Source organism: Gossypium raimondii, chromosome 3 (assembly GCF_025698545.1).
Source record: "Gossypium raimondii isolate GPD5lz chromosome 3, ASM2569854v1, whole genome shotgun sequence".
NCBI classification, from domain to species: domain Eukaryota; kingdom Viridiplantae; phylum Streptophyta; class Magnoliopsida; order Malvales; family Malvaceae; genus Gossypium; species Gossypium raimondii.
The window spans coordinates 57,857,288-57,874,655 of NC_068567.1; the positions used below are offsets into that span (position 1 = coordinate 57,857,288).

The 17,368-nt window shown below is 35.1% G+C and overlaps 1 protein-coding gene and 1 long non-coding RNA gene across 2 annotated transcripts; one reads left to right on the forward strand and one right to left on the reverse strand.

The window, feature by feature from the left end:
* Positions 1-766: 766 nt before the first annotated feature.
* On the reverse strand, positions 767-3,759 carry LOC105794945 (beta-amylase). Its single transcript, XM_012624352.2, has 7 exons — positions 3,347-3,759; positions 2,788-2,859; positions 2,301-2,699; positions 1,790-2,218; positions 1,500-1,709; positions 1,153-1,392; positions 767-1,080 (listed from the first exon to the last, which is right to left on the reverse strand). Exons 1-7 carry the CDS (start codon positions 3,593-3,595, stop codon positions 877-879), a joined length of 1,803 nt encoding a protein of 600 aa, XP_012479806.2. The 5' UTR covers positions 3,596-3,759; the 3' UTR covers positions 767-876.
* On the forward strand, positions 3,557-4,059 carry LOC105794946 (uncharacterized). Its single transcript, XR_008194585.1, has 2 exons — positions 3,557-3,695; positions 3,789-4,059. It is a non-coding gene; the product is annotated as an uncharacterized LOC105794946 (long non-coding RNA).
* The last annotated feature ends 13,309 nt before the right edge of the window (positions 4,060-17,368 follow it).

A 17,368-nucleotide genomic window follows, 5' to 3' on the forward strand; every position in this document is an offset into this window, starting at 1 on the left:
AATGAAACAAATTCACAATTAATACTAATTTTTTTATTAACAAAACATTAAAAATTCAAGCCTAATAATATTAGTAAATTTAACTTTTATTAAATCAACTCTAAAATCTGAATTAAGCATTATTTTTATATCAAAATATATAATTTTTTTAAATACATAATACATTAAAAAAGTGTGACATCTTAAGCCATACTAATACTATAATTGGACTGGATTGACCAAGGGATATTATGAAACAGAGAGGATGATGGAGAAGAACTTAAGGATGCAATGATTTGGTAAAAAAAAAAAAGAAAAAGAATTGTTGAAATTATGTTTCTCAATGAAAAATGTGTGTAGTTGTACAGAGAAAATATGAGCAAATCATTTTTTTTTGGTCTCACTTCTTCATTTTACTGTCTCTACTTGGTTTTAATGATGAAAGTTATGGTGATAAGCCTGATGATTCCTGGCAAATACAGATGGTATTTGTTATAATTATTCACAAAGTTGGTGATTATATTATAATTTATAACCATCAAAGTTTTTTTTATTTATTTCGACTGTTAGAGTTGTGTGACTCAAATTCTAAGAGTTTGCTTGCAAGTCAAGTTAAATAAAATATATCTTTTTTCTAGAATATTTAATATTTATGAGTATAATATATTTAGTATTTATTAAAATAATATATTTGACTTTGATTAGATACTATCATTCGAATTTGACATAGTGAATTTTCTTCTCTTCTCCCCGTGATTTTTTTCCCAAGAGTGTTTCCACGTAAAAATATGTGAATTCTTTATTTTTATTTATTTTTTTCTTTGTGATATATTGTAATTAGCGACGTTGTATTCTTACATCAACTCCATTCCCAATTATTTTTTTGACCCTTTTCTCTCACTTGAACAAGGAAAACAGCTTTCTTATCAAATTAGCAAGTACACCATCAAAATCATCAACCTTCATGTCTGTTTCTTCACCCCAAGGGAATGGCTCCATTGGCTTGGTTGCTTCCAGTAGATCTTCCATCACCAACTTTGGCTTTGACCGCTCCAATGGACCTATTTGGTGATTGTACATTCCCAGATCTGCACAGTAATCCTGAGAAAGAAAAAACACCAACTTTATCCCCTCAAGGGTATTGTCTATGCATGTATGTAAATGTTTGCTTACTTGATCAGCATGCATTTTCTTCACAAATGTCTTGAATATCTTGAAATTCTTGTCTTTCAAAAGCTCATCTGATAAACGAAGATATGTAACCCCATACATAATTTGCTTTGGCAAACCCTCTCTGCTGATACCACTAGGCCTGGCATTTAACAGCATCTGATTGTAACCATTGCTGTCGTATCTTGATAATGCATTTTCTCCTGCAACTTCAACCTCCTCTCTCCACCCCCCACTCAGAACCTGCAAAACAATGTGCCCATGGATGAATATACTCTGCAATCAGCTTGATATGTACTTCATATGAGTTTGTTTTCCTGCAGAAGAAAATGGTGACCCTATATTTTTACCTGTTGAACAAGTCCCTGAGGTCCACATTTAGCATCAGCTCTTTGTTCTGAGTCCCTCATCTCCAAACATGTGAAATTGAAAATAGCATAATGCCTTGATAGCATCCTTGCAATAGGTCTATATCCATCTCTATCTTTCAAATTGTAATATCCTGAAGTAAGTTCTGCTGCATGACTAGGAGATTTATACCACCAATGTATTCCAGCTACCTGTTTTTTCAACACAAAAATAAGTAAAAGCTGATAGATTTAAGCCTTTGGTTAAAAATGCTTTTAGTTTAATGATATACTTTTGCAGCTAGCTTCACTTTACACCCCAAGAAAGCTCTATTAGCTTCATCAAGGATCTCATCACCATGGTTTATTAACTTGTTGGAGTACCAAGTCAAGAAAAACTTCCCTTTCTCAGTCATGTATGTCCCATTCAATCCAAAGAACTCCGTGGATCCAGGCGTGTCATTGTATTCCCCGGCATTATCAGGCAATCCCCATTCGGGATGGCCTGCACCCGTTGCTGCTTCTTTGAACTCCGCTTCGAGGTACTTGTCATAGCATTGAAATTCTCCAATGCCAGGGAAAACCCATCCTTGAGTTCCTGTATAAGAGGGATACCTAAGCTCACCCGCAGGACCAAGTCCTACTTCAATATCTATTATGGGCCCTGCTTCTATAAAATCTGACATGTGCTCCCTAAAGCTCTTCATGTAGTCACTGTACAACTACAAAAAATTCAACAATCTATCTTAAGCATTATTGAAGTATATGAAAATCATTACAGAACAGCTCCTGAAATACACTAACCTGGACAGCAGTTCTTCCATCAAAAAGAGGTTGATTATCGACACCGATAGTGAGGTATTCTTTGTTCCGGTTACCTTTCCGATTGGTATAAAATATATCAGGGTCTGTTTTACCAATGTCAAGCACCCATTGTGGAAGTGGGATGGTAACTTCGTCTCCAACATTGCCACCACATCGATGAAATGACATAATGGCTTGTAGTTTCAATCCACATTCGTGAACGAGTGCAAACAAGCTCCTGTAAGCACTCCAATCGTATTGCTTAGGTCCTTTTGATTCCACAATCCCCCACCAAACATCAACCATTACCCCATCAACACCAGCTGCTCTCAGCTCCTTGAGCTGCTTTTCCATCTTGGGCTGATCTTCAAAAACATTATCATTTGAAATAACACCCAACTGAGGAGAAAAAGAAAAAGAAAAGAGTAACATAGAGTTAGTGGATAAATAATCTTTCAATAACTTGATATGTTTACTGGGAACTTACAGGAAGCATCACATAGACTGGCACATAGTTTGCTAAAATCTTTTCATTGTAAGTGGAAGGAGCAGTTGGAGCCTGCATGTTTTGATTAACAAATGGAAATGAAGATTGGTCTGAGATTGCAGTAGTAATGAAGCTCTTGCTTTATAGACCAAATAAAAGAAATAAAAAGAGCCAAAATTCTATATGGTATGGGGCCTTATCTTTGCCAGGAAAAAGGTGCATATTTTAATTTGATTCCTTAGGGTCTTTCTGTTTGTTTCTATAATAAAAAGCCAAATGTTTATCTTCCTTTCTGCTCAGGAAATTGCACTTTGCCACTTGTGATAAAACTTGCTAGTGTTGGAACTACAAAAAGTTTCAGCACATGGACATTACAGTCATTTTAATCTCCATATTAGTTGAATGTCCTTATTAACCATCATTTCTTTGCAGTTGACAAGAATAACCCTACTCAAGACTACATAACAGGCTGAATTCGGGTTTAGCTCAGTTCGGGTTGAATTCCAATATGTATATAAAGATTGTAAGGCACGAAATTATATATAGTTTTTCAACTCACCTCAGGCATTTCATCTGTTGATAACTTTGATGTCCCTGCTTTAGGAAATTTTGTTACATCAACATAGTTGGATCTACCTGTTTGCCCCATAGCTTCTATTCTTTTAACCTTCCTTATTACTCCCTGTAAGCTCTCAACTCTGTCTATCAATGGCATCACGGCCGGGTCGAAAACGCTGCCATAAAGCCGAAGCCTAAGTCTATCACTTCCCCAACAACCACCCTGTGTTGAACGTATAATGCTTGTCATGTTGTTGATCGTGGCTTATGCTTCTCCTGGAACAGTCGAGCGAAAAGATTAATGGAGGACTGCCAATGGCCAAAACGCTTCAGTGAGCAATAAAAATCACGTTTGTTGCTACTCATATTGGAATTATTTTTGTGGTCTTCAATCTCCATGGTTGATAAATGAAAATTATCTTATGTCTTTTTCTTTTTTGTAGATTTAAAAAAGGAGTCGTCTACATGGGGAAGGGATGAACATGCACCCTTGAAAACACAGAGACGTGTGGTCAGGATCTATAGATATTCGGGTCTTGGTTTGTTTGTAATTGCAATTCATAAATATATATGGCGGATATGTTTCTTATGGTAAACGTCAGTATCCTCAGTTTTGTTCCTTTCTTCACTCTTTTGATGTTTGAAGGCTGCCATTGGCATCTTGTCCTAGAAGATGTTGAAGTTTAATTATTATGTGTTTAAAACGTTCATTTATCTCTATTTGGCTTTAAAGGTTTTAACCTTTTATGCATATTTTACTGGTAAACTATAAAAATAGTCATTTTTGTTTACCTCATATTACATTTTGTTGAAACAATTGCAGCAAGAGCAACACAAACAACAATCAAAACTAAAACGAAAATGAAGGCCAAAGAAAATGTAACTGAAGGAACACTCTTTTTCATTAAAAAATTGAAATATATTGAAGTTACAAAATTAACTTGACAGGTACCTAAACATATAACTACTCCCACTAATTTGACTAATTTGCTAACTTGAATGATACACAAAAGAAAAGCTGATAATATCAGCTATTACATCCATCAAATTCAAATCAAAAGTTTACTAACTTTAGATATCAAGTTACAAGTTAACTTGATTAAATTACAAAAAGACTAAAGAAACAAAATGCTAAGTTGCTTCTGGTTATGTCTCGATGTTGGCATGCTAGCTGATTTGCTGTTGCTATTGCTGCTGGTCACTTGTTGCATTGCAGCCCATTGCTTAACACTCCTCTACGGACTGTAGGCAATAAACACCAATTGAGTGTGAGTTTGGATAGGCAGTGCGTTTACCTGCAGTTAGTGTAAAAACAGCGGTGGCGATGAGATTAGATACTGTAGTGATACTGTAGCGTGAGACAAAAGGTAAGCTAAACGCATCGCACCCAGTCGCCCATCCAAACCCAACATGAATCTCTCAAGACTTCAAACCTTGTTGTACCAAGAGGCTTTGTCAAAATGTCAGCCAATTGATCTTGTGAGCTGCAATGAAAGGGACTTACTTCTTTGGACTGCTCAGCCTCTCGAACAAAATGGAACTTGATTTTAAAATGTTTAGTTTTGCCATGAAAAACTGGATTTTTGGCTCTGGCAATTGCTGATTGGTTGTCTACAATTATTTCAGTAGGTTCATGCTGTTCTTCATTTAAATCACATAGCAACTTCCTAAGCCAAATGGCTTGATTGACTGCTGCTGCTGCTAAGTATTCAGCTTCAGCTGTTGACTGTGCAACTGTTTGCTGGTTCTTTAAGCTCCAGCAGAAAACTCCCGAGCCAAGTGTAAAGAAATATCCCGAGGTACTTCTCATGTCATCAATAGACCAAGCCCAGTCACTATCTGAGTAACCAATCAACTTAAGCACACTTTCTTTCTTGAGCATGACCCCAAACTTTAAGGTTCCTCTGACATACCTGAGTATCCTCTTAGCTGCCTTGGAATGAGTTGTGTTACAACAATGCATGAATCTCGACAATAAACTAACAGCATGCATGAGGTCAGGTCTGGTTGCTGTCAAGTAAAGCAAGCAACCAACTAAGCTTCTGTACTACTTTTCATCAACTCTTTCTTGACTTCCAAAGCTAGTCAGTTTCTCCTTTTGAGCCAACGGTGTGCTCACTGATTTACAATTTGTCATCTGAACTTGTTGAGAATTTTCAAAGCAAATACATGTTGATTGATAAAAATGCCTAGATCTGACTGATTCATTTCCATACCAAGGAAGTATGTCATGATTCCCAAGTCAGTCATGTCAAATACTTCTTGCATCTTTAGTTTGAACTCAAGGATCAAATCAGCCTTGCTTCCAGTCACTAACAAATCATCTACATAAATTAAAACAATTAGCAAGGTTTCATCTTTACATTTCTTTACATAGAGTGTTGGCTCACTCAAACTTTTCTCAAAACTGAGCCTAGACAGGTAAGCATCAATCCTGTCATACCAAGCTCGAGGTGCCTGCTTTAGGCCATAACGAGCTTTCTTCAGCCTATAGACTTTGTCCTTTTCTCCTTGGACTTTGAAACCATCAGGCTGTTCAACATATATTTCTTCTTTAAGAAGACCATTCAAGAAGGCTGACTTAACATCAAGTTGATGAATTCTCCATTGCTTCTGTACATCCAAGGCAAATAGAAGCTTGATGGTGTCTAGCCTTGCTACTGAAACAAATGTCTCCACAAAATCAATGCCAAACTGTTGGCTATACCCTTTCACCACAAGCCTTGCCTTGCGTTTGTTCAATGAGCCATCAGAATTAAACTTGGCTCTAAAAACCCACTAGACACCTATGACATTTTTTTGATCAGGTCTAACCACCAAATCCCAAGTGTCATTTTTATGAATCATAACAATCTCAGCCTCCATGGCCTTCTTCCAATGCTCATTTCTCATGGCTTCTTCAAAGCTCGAAGGCTCAACTATAGCCACATTGCATCTTTGATAGATGTCAACAATGGACCTGGTCCCTTTCACAGGAGGATCATCCATATTTGCATTGCTGAGCTCATTTTCTGTTAATTCTAAACTGCTGTCAATCTGGTCTTCTTCAAACTGACTTATGTTTGAGCCATTTAGGCTCCAAAACCTTTCTTCATCAAATTTGGCATCCCTACTTACCAAAATATTCTTGGTTGAAGGATCAAATACCCTGTAGCCCTTCTTGGTGCTATTGTAGCCAACAAATATGCCTGAAACTAACCTTTTCTCAAGCTTAGTTCTTCTTTCAGCTGGTACAAGAACATAACACAGACATCCAAATACTTTCAAATGAGAAACATATGGCTTGAGTCCATGCCATGCTTCAAAAGGAGTTTTATCCTTCACAACATGTGTTGGTAGCCTATTGAGCAGGTATACAGAGGAATTGACACCTTCAGCCCAAAATGTACTTGGAAGATTGCTTTGAAAAAGCAAACCCCTAGCCATGTTCATCACTGTTCTATTCTTCCTCTCACACACTCAATTTTACTGAGGAGTGTACACAGTGGTTAACTGATGATGGATCCTAGCCTGCTCGTATAGCTTCTGAAATCTTTCAGATAAGTATTCTGAACCATTATCAGTTCTCAAGGCTTTAATTCTGCCGCCAGATTGATTTTCTGCTAAAGCTTTGAATTTTCCAAAGGCTTCAAACACTTCAGACTTCTGTTTCATAAAATAAACCTAGCAAAATCTGGTTAGATCATCTATAAACAACACAAAGTACTTACTTCCATTCAGTGAAGGGGTCTTCATTGGTCCACAAACATCAGAGTGTACCAATTCAAGCTTTTCTCGAGCCCTCCATACCTGGTTAACTGGAAAAGGCAGCCTAGCCTGCTTGCCAAGTTGACATACTTCACAAACAGTCTCACTGGCCTCAAATTTGGTCATGTCCTCTGCCAAATTTAACTTGTGCAGCAAATCGAGTGACCTGAAATTGACATGGCCTAATCTTCTATGTCATAGACCAGTATTAACAGTTAAGCTTGTATAAGCTTTTCTCTCAAGCTGACTTACATCAAGCATAAAGCACTTATCTGCCATAGGTGTTGAAACAATTTCTACACCATGAAAACTTTAATAACACAAGAACCATTCTTGAAAACTAGTGAATAGCCTTTTTCAACCAACTGACCTACACTAAGTAGGTTCTGATCTATAACAGACAGATAAATCACATCTAAAATAACTTTGTTACCTGAACCAGTGTTGATCACCACATTACCTCTACCTTTGGCTTCAATCAGGTTCCCATTGCCTATTCTTACCTTTGAGGTGAAGCTCTTGTCAAGGTTTTTGAACAAGCTTTCATCAGTTGCCATGTGATGTGAGCAGCCACTATCCAAAAGCCAACTGCATTTGACCTTGCTTGTGGTTGCAAAACATGAGGCAGTAAAAATATGCTCCTCCTGAGCCTGTAGATCTTCAGCAGTCTTAGCTTGTATTTGCTGAGCTTGTGCCTTCTCCTGATTTTTGCGAATCTTCTCATGATGGTCATACTGCTTACAGCTTTTGCACTGAATATCTAGTCTGTTCCAGCAAAACTTTTCCAGAAGATTTGTCTTCTTGCAGTGAATGCATGGTGGAAACCTTCTTTTCCCTAAATCTTTTCTTGAATTTTCTTTTCTATCAAACCAAGACTTCTTTGCTTTCTGACTTGAGCTTGAGCATTCTCTGGCTTTTCCTTGGAATGCTCCCTCAGGGTGTTCTTTTTGTCTATTGACCCTTCTTTGCTCAAGTGCATAAAGGGAGTTCACTAACTCAGACAAAGAAATGGTTGTGAGATCCCTTGAGTCATTTACTGAGGAGATCTTTGACTCAAACCTCTCAAGAAGTGTGGTGATAACCTTCTCGACAACCCTGCTGTCACTGAAGTCTTCTCCTAGGAGTCTGATGTTGTTGACAGTAGTCATTATCCTATCAGAGTACTGCTTGATAGTCTCTGATTCTTTCATTTTCAAATTCTCAAATTCTCTTTTAAGGTTAATTACTTGTTGCTGCCTTGTCTTTTCTGATCCCATGAACTCCTCCTTCAACCTTTCCCATGCTTGTTTAGGTGAATCACAAGCCATAATTCGAGTGAAGATCAACACTTCATTCTGCAGGTAGGCCATTGCTTTGTAAAAATCTATTATAAGTGAAAATCTATTATAGAGGATTAAAATAAAATATAAAAATCGATTTTACTAGAAATTTGATTGTTATAAAGAAATGCTATTATAGAGAGTGTCTGATATAGAGATGGATGACTGTATTACGATTGATAATAGTTACATAAATTGATAAATAAATTTTTTTAATATTTTATTATTTCATTATATATATAACTTAGAAATAGTAGTATCATAACTTATATAACGAAACTAAAATTGTATAAAAATAATCATAAGTCTAAAATGGTACATGATATTAATGTATATTAATATTGGTAAAAGAATACCCTTTCAATGTGATACTCATTATCATGTTATATTTTTCTATTATTTTTATTTTTACTATGCATTTATTTTATGTCATGTTTGTGTTATTTTTCATTATTATGCCAAATTTTCTATCATTTTATTTTAAAAAACAAATTATTTACTTTCCTTTAATAATGTGATTTCTCCCCATAGAAGCATCAAATTCAACATATAGGTAGATTAACATTAAAGCATACAAAATGTATAACCAAAGAAAGACATTAGCCATGGGGTCTAGTTTGTTATTTGATTGCCTTGGACCCAATTGCATTTGAAGGTCCAAATATCAAATTCTTGTTTAAATTTAGATTTTGTTTAGAAGGTTTAAATATTAAAATTATACATGAACTTTGATTTAATGTGTAATATTATATATAAACTTTAATTTTGTGCAATTTTATGCTTGAAAATTTGATTTGATTCAATTTTTACAAATTACTGACAATATTATCGAATTAGCACCATTTTACATTGATATATTGCATATACAAATAATTATATTAATCTAATATAAAAATAAAGTTTGTATTAATTTCTTTAAATGTATATAAATGCATCAAAATTAAAGTTTCGTGTATAAATATTTATCCTTATTTAAATAAATAGTTAATAAATTATGATTTTAATTTATAAACTACCATTTAATTATGATATGTGTGTTTTTTTCTATTTTTATATAAAAGATATTAAAAGGGATAAAATACCCTTACAATAATATAATTTACTTTGTAAAGAGATGATATTTTAGTCATTATCTAATTGAAGTAGTGTCTAGTTGACTTGTGACACCAATTCAATTAAGGGCTTAATATATAGTATAAAAGTAAAAATAAATTCTTGTCCATTCATTTAAGTTAAATGAACTTGTTTGTGAATATTAAACAAACATTTTCACAAACACATTCATAAATAATAAACAAATGAACATAAAACAATATTTTTAGATATAAAACAATCAAAAATAAATGTTAATATTATATTATAAATAAAATAAGCACAAAAACAATAATCATATCATTAATTATGTAATAATCAAACAAATAAATGAACTTTAAATGATTTATTAAACGAGTTAAGAATGATGAGATAGTTGTGGTGACAAGGAGACCAGTTCACATAAGTTTGATGAAGAGTCTGAGTCAAGGAGTTAAGGATATGAGAGAAAGACCGTGTGTTAAGTGATATACTTAAGGCTGCTGAAGGAAGGGAAAAGATCTCTCCATCATCGCGCCTTAAAGTATTTATAGTGGGAAAGTCCCTATGTCACAGACAGTGCGAGCGATGGCCCGCTTATGTGATCGGCTAGGTGATAGGCTAGTTGACACCAAGTGAGGGCCTGCTTTAACATTTCCTTTGTTGAGATAGCACGAGGTTGTTATGCCTCAATGGTCATTTAGTGGTCCCCTCTTAGTGGTAAATGTGTACTCGCTAATAGTGAGTGGTTGTAAGTGTACACCCACTAATAGTGGGTGGCCCAAGATGATTAGCCTTATAAAGGTCCGAGGCATACGGGTGGTTGGCTTGCAAGGAGGAAGGTCGTCTATGAGTGCTTCTCAGATTGTTTCTTGTGTGTTAGAGCATATGGTCTGTTAGCCTGTTACTAATTTGTTATCTAAATTGGTATATTGTTAGTATTATGGTTAGTAGCAGTTAAGCATACATAAGTATATAAACTCTTTCCCTGTACCTATCCAAACAAGAATGAAATACTAGTATTGTTTAGTAAATTCAGTTTCTCTCTTAATTGTTTTTGTTATTCATTTCAATAGAGTTACTAACATGGTATCAGTCGCCTGATTTCCTGGAACCTTACCTTTTCTCTTTGCCGATCCATGGAAAATTCCACCAACTCTACTTCTGCTGCCTCTTTCTCTAGCTCTCGTTTGATTCAATCATTTTCTCACCATGATACAGTAAAGTTAGATGACGGCAATCTTGTGCAATGACAGCAACATGTACAATTGATTATTGAAGGTTATGAATTGCAAGGTTTTTTAGAGGGTACGTTACCTGTTCCGCCTCACTTTGTGGCTTCTCCAGATGGAGTTTTAACTTCGAATCCTGATGCGTCTCTCTTTATTCAACAAGATAAGTTACTTGTTTCTTGGCTTCTTTCTACGACTAGTGCCTCGTTACTGTCTTGTTTTAAAATTGCCAAAACAACTTATAAAGTATGGAGCACTACGGATCGACTCTTTGCTGCTGCCACTGGTACTAAACTGTCCCGAATTAAGCATGACCTACACTCTATCAAGAAAGGTGCATTAACTGTCAAAGAATATATTCCAATATCCAAAATACCTGCGCTTTACTTAAGGCATCTAGATCTTTCGTTTCAGAGGCCGAAAAGGTAGAGGTTATTCTTACTGGTGTCTCGTCAGATTTTGATGCAGTGTTAACACTGACGTCTTTCGCCTCTGAGACACTTCCATTTCAAAAGATCGTCGATGTTCTCTTGGAGTTCGAGAGTCGTCAGACTCGTGCGGTTCATGATGCTCTATTTTATGCCAACATGGTTGAGGTCCCTTCGAGTATGACGGTGGCAGATTCTGTTCGTGGAGACAGTCGTTCTTTCTCTAATTTTTCTGGGCATAGCTTTCGACCACGGATTCAATGTCAGATCTGCAGTTATTATGGTCATCTGGCACAATGTTGCTTCTATCGCTACAACCGTGATTACGACGATCTGTCGCCTTCGACCATGGCACGTCACTCTTCTACTTAAGATGGACGAGATTCTCGTGGTGATATGTTTGCTCGATCTAATGGTTTTGGTGGGTCTGGGCAATATGTTGGTCTGTGGGGGCAGTACCGGCGTCGTTTTCTAGTGGCTCCTCGTGGGGAGGGTGGCCACCATTGTAAAATTTTACTTCATGTCTGCAACAGATTAGGGTTTCCCACAGTTTTACTTATAATTCCATTAATGAGGCAGGCCGTGTAATTGGGCCTAGTAGTGGCCCAAGTCTGAATGGTCCATATGAGACTCTACCCATGCCGCGTGTGGTGGGTTAGCAACTTGAACCCTCTGCTGCTGTTCACAAGCCACCTACTGTAGGCCAAACTATTGGGCCTTCTGGTTTTGGTGGGCAGGCTGCTGCTGGTCCAAGTCTTGGACATAATTCTATAGGGCCGAATGTTAATTGTGTTGGTCTTGAAGGCCACACAACTACTATACCAAATGATGGGCTCGGTGTTCCATGGCAGACTAAACCAAAAGCCCGAGTTATTGATTTTGAGTTCTCGTCGTGTATTAGGCTGCCTCGTATTCCTGACTTTCATGCGTTTGATTTTTCGACCACTTCTGGATCCAATACTAATACCACTTAATATAGTTCTAATTTTTATAATAATAATTCGTATGTTCCTATGCATGTTGGAACTTCATCTTGGTATCCAGATTTGAGGGCTACACACCATTTTTGTCAGAATACTTCTGGTTTAAATGAGTCTACTCCATACTCAGGTACTCATTTTATTTTAGTGGGTAATGGAGCCCCTGCTAAAATCTCATATATTGGAAATTTTATTTTACCTTCAGAGAAAAAGTTACTACATCTGACTAATGTTTTGTGCGTGCCGAGTATTCAGAAGAATCTTATGTTTGTTTCTCAGTTTGCTAATGACTATAATGTTTTTTTAATTTCATTCGTCTTATTGTGCCATTAAGGACATCCAGACACAAGAAATTTTGTTGCGGGGCCACACTCGTGATGGTCTCTATCATTTTTCGATCGTTCCATCTGTTTCATCTAATCTAGCTCTGCCTATTCATAACACTGGAATTCGAGAGTGTACTACCACTGATGATGTTTTTACGTTATGGCATCAAAGACTTGGTCATCCTTCCGCCTCAACTGTTAAACTTGTTCTTAATAAATATCAATTTGTTACTAATAAAAAATGTCTTGATAATATCTGTATTGTATGTCAAAAAGGGAAATCACATAATAGATTTCTTTGAATTGGTTGTTTCTGCTTTGTGGGGGGCGGCTTTTGTTGTCTGTGGGGCTAAATTATACTATGTTTCATTTATTGACATGTGTAGTTGTTTCACGTGGATTTATCTGATTCAACGTAAATCTCAAGCAGTTCAGTGCTTTCTTCAGTTTCAGAAAATGGTCAAAACTTAGTTTGGAAAGAAAATTAAATAATTTTAAAGTGACTGAGGAGGTGAGTTCCGTGCCTTCACATCGGTTTTGGCTAATCATAATATTCTTCATCGTCTCTCCTGTCCACATACGTCCGAACAGATCGGTGTTGCTGAGCGTAAACATCGCCACTTTGTTGAAACCAGTATTACGCTCTTGGTCCAAGCCAATCTACCTATAGATTACTGGGGATATACTTTCTGTAGTGTCGTTCATCTCATAAATCGTCTTCCTACTCCGGTTCTGAAAGGTCAATCTCCGTATAAGGCTCTTCATGGTCATGAACCTACATATGATCATTTGAGGGTGTTTGGTTGTTGTTGTTTCCCGTATCTACCCCTATTTTTGCGTCACAAATTGGATTTTAGTTCCTAGCCATGTATATTCTTAGGGTACAGTTCACAACATAAAGGCTATTATTATCTCACATCGGATGGTAAGGTCATTCTCTCTCATCATGTTGTTTTTTATAAACGTCATTTTTTGTTCAATTCACTTGCATTGGACACTGCCCAAAATAGTCTATGTGTCACCACATATGTTTCTCTAGTTCAACCCTCTAGGTCCACGGTGGCTGTGACTTCATCCATTGCGACCTCACATTCTGCTTCCACTTGCAGTTCTCGACAGTCTGTACCGGTTGATTCACCGGTTAACTGTGATCCCATTCAGTTTGTATCAGACAAATCGCCAGTTGAAGAAGATTCTGATCGTGTGATTCATCGCTTTTTTACCTCGTCAAATAGGGATAGTCCGCCCTGTCCAGTCACAGTTTCTTCAGCCATTTTGCCTGTTCATCCAGAAAATAATCACTCTATGGTTACTCTGTCTAAGGCAGGTATTTTTAAACCCAAGGTTTTGACCATTGAAATTATCGATTTTGAGCCACACACAATAGAGGAGGCTCTTGCTAATCCAGATTGGAAATCGACAATACAAGCTAAATTTGATGCCTTAATGGCTAACTCTACCTGAGAGCTTGTCGAGTTACCTCGTGGTCGAAAAATGATCTAGTGTAAGTGGCTTTTCAAAATAAAAAAAATCCTGATGGGACGGCTACTTGGCGTAAGGCACGACTGGTGGTAAAGGGTTGTTCACAGGTACCTGCGTGTGACTTCAAAGAAATGTTTAGTCTGGTGGTCAAATTGACTACTATCCGAACCATATATTTGGTCGTTGTCTTCAATGGTTGGCAACTTCGTCAGGTCGATGTGAACAATGCCTTTTTAAATAGTGATCTCATTGATGAAGTATTCGTGCAGCAGCCGCTAGGCTATGTTCAGTTTGGACCAAATGGTGAGCCCTTGGTGTGTCGTCTAACAAATGTGTTATACGGGTTGCGACAAGCTCCGCGCGCCTAGTTTGATAAATTGAAACATTTTCTTGTTTCTATTAGTTTTGTTTTATCTAAATCTGATGCAGTCTTATTTGTTCAAGTTACGTCCAACTACATCATTTATGTTTTGGTCTATATGGATAATATTATTGTTACTAGAAGTTTGGCTAACGGTATAAATAGTTTTATTCAGCATCTACATAAAGAGTTTTCACTTAAAGTCATGGGCGAGCTTCACTTCTTCTTAGGCATTTATGTTTGTCAATTCATGCATGAACCTACTACAGTACATATGGCATCTTTAAAAAGGATCTGGCGATACTTACATGGCACTATTGATCATGGGTTAGTTTTTTGACCATCTGACAGATTGTCTTTAGTTGGATATGTTGATGCCAACTGGGGACTGGATTTTGATGACTGTCGATCTACGACAGGCTATTGTGTCTACTATGGTCATTCACCTATCTACTGGTGTTCTAAGAAAAAACAAGTTGTTTCTCGATTTACGACTGAGGTTGAATATCAGAGTCTAGCAGCTGCTACCAGTGATATTACTTGGTTAGTCTCACTTCTAGAAGAACTACAAATTTGTTCTGCAGATCCACCAGCTGTTTGGTGTGACAATTCTTGTGCAGTAGCAGTTGCCACCAATCCGGATCTACACTCCAAATTCAAACATATAAAACTTGATCTATTTTTTGTTCGCGAAAAGGTGGCTGATGGTTCTCTAGTTGTTGGCCAAGTGCCAGCCTGTGACCAAGTTGCTGATATTATCACAAAACCATTATCTGTTCCTACTTTTGCTCGATTTTTTAGTTTACTTCGGGTCTTACCTATTAAGAAGCTGGGTGAATGTTAGAGCATAGGGTCTGTTAGTCTGTGACTAATTTGTTATCTAAATTGTTATATTGTTAGTATTATGGTTAGCATCAGTTAAGCATACACAAGTATATAAACTCTTTCCCTGTACCTATCCAAACAAGAATGACATACTAGTATTGTTTAGTAAATTCAGTTTCTCCCTTAATTGTTTTTGTTATTCATTTCAATAGAGTTACTAAATTGTGCCATTAGGTGTCCATGTCGAGTGAGGGTATAACAAACTTAAATAAATTAAACAAACAAACTTCATTTGTGTTTGATTCATTTAATAAAAAAACCTTGAAATCTTATTCATGTTGGTTTATTTCTCACTTTTCAAAAAATATATATTTGAAATTCCTTTATATCTACTGACTACATTATACATCGGCTAAATTTAGAGTGAAATCAAAACCTAACATCAAAATTTTACTTAAAAAGGGTCAAATTTCTTACCATAGACAAAGGTATGCTGCAAAACACGGGGTAGTTGGTTTGGCGTGTAGGAATAAGCACTCCGAGTGACATACCTATTTAAAGCAATGATAATAAACTCAAATTAATTTTAATTAATTATAATTAATTTTTTTAAAAATAATTTGATTCTTTATCAATTCAAACTAACTTTTCTAAACAATGAGATTCAGATCCTAAACTTATTAATAGTTGTATTATAAATTAAATTAAATTAAATTAATACTTGGTCAATTAATTCCAAAATATTGTATAATTATATATAGGTAATTATTTAATATATAAACAATTTGAGATTTTAACACATATCTTATTAATTTATATTTTAATTTTTAAATATAATTTAAGATCACATAACAAAATCTCAACTCCATTTATGGAATTAAAATTTTCATCAACAATGTACCAAATAATTATCCATTATATATTAAGTGTCAATTAGATATTTATAAAATTAAATATTAATATACATTTTAGCAGTCAAAGTCTATCATGACTTCCTATACTATTATGTGAAGTTCATTTTAGTCACTCCATTAAAATTTGCTTTAAAGTAATCTTTATACATTAAAAATTATTTAAATCATAACACCTTTACAGTTTTCTATTAAGTTAAGTTATTGATAATTTGGATAAAATATATTATACCGAACTGGTTTACTCATGACTCGACTCGAATCATAACCTAAAAAATCCATGTAAATTTGAACTATCGTGTGGTTGAATTTTTTCAAATAATAAGTTTTTGTAGGTTGGGTCATGAATAAATCAGTTGGGTATGATAAATTTTATCCAAAATATCAATAAATTATCGAAAAATTATAATGATATTATAATTTAAATAAAATTTTAATGTACAAAGATGTCAAATAAAATTTAAGAATTTTAAGAAAATAAAACTAATAATTAAATGCAACTTATCTTTACTTAACCAATAACTGATACCAATAATCAAAAATATTTAATTAATTATTGTATTGAAAAATCTTATTATTTAATTTTAATTTAATTGCATCTGTATCTGTTTTTGTTGTGAATCATTCAATCTTAACCGACCCTTATCTTCAATTAATTTAATAGATTTGAATTTTAAAAGGGAATAAAATATATCACAATTGACTATTGTACCAAAAATACGTGTGTTCACAGTTAATGAACGTCAGTAGAAACACAGCTTTCAAATGAATGGCTTTGGGTAATTGGATGGAGAGAAGAATTTAAGTTCGTTTTTGTCCATTAAATTAAGTTTTTTAAATTTTCAGATTTCTGTAACTCCACATGATTAAAAAAACCTTGGCCCCTAAAATTAATAACTTTTTTTCATATTGATCCCTAGATTTTTTTTTTTTGGATCAGATTGGTCTTTAAAGTTGGAACCCCTAATTGCTTTTCCATATCATCATTAAATGCTCAAATTAGTTTGATCATTTTGTAATTACCAGTTATAAAAGTGTTGTTCTCATATTAATTTTGTCCCCTTATTGTTTTAATGTGATTTATTCCAAACTTTATTAATTATATATATTTTTTGTTTAGCATCTCATTTCACAAAATTTATAATGCACTATATCATTTTATAGATTTAAAGTTAGGGGGAAATGCAATACGCTCAATGCATTTTCTCGTACCAAATTATGTTAGTTCCTACTTTGTAATACATGTTACCATTTAAAATTCGTGTAAATTGGTTTGTTATGATTTTTTTGTGCTTAAATTGATCTTCTTTTTTTTTTACAATTTAATGGATGCAATTTTTT

Bases quoted from the DNA above. Each gene is read 5' to 3' on its own strand.
- LOC105794945 (XM_012624352.2), bottom strand. From the start codon at position 3,595: ATGACAAGCATTATACGTTCAACACAGGGTGGTTGTTGGGGAAGTGAT. The intron at 2,860-3,346 runs GTGAGTTGAAAA...CAAAACATGCAG, and splicing joins CAACAGATGAAATGCCTGAG to GCTCCAACTGCTCCTTCCAC. The intron at 2,700-2,787 runs GTAAGTTCCCAG...TTTTCTCCTCAG, and splicing joins CAGTCTATGTGATGCTTCCT to TTGGGTGTTATTTCAAATGA.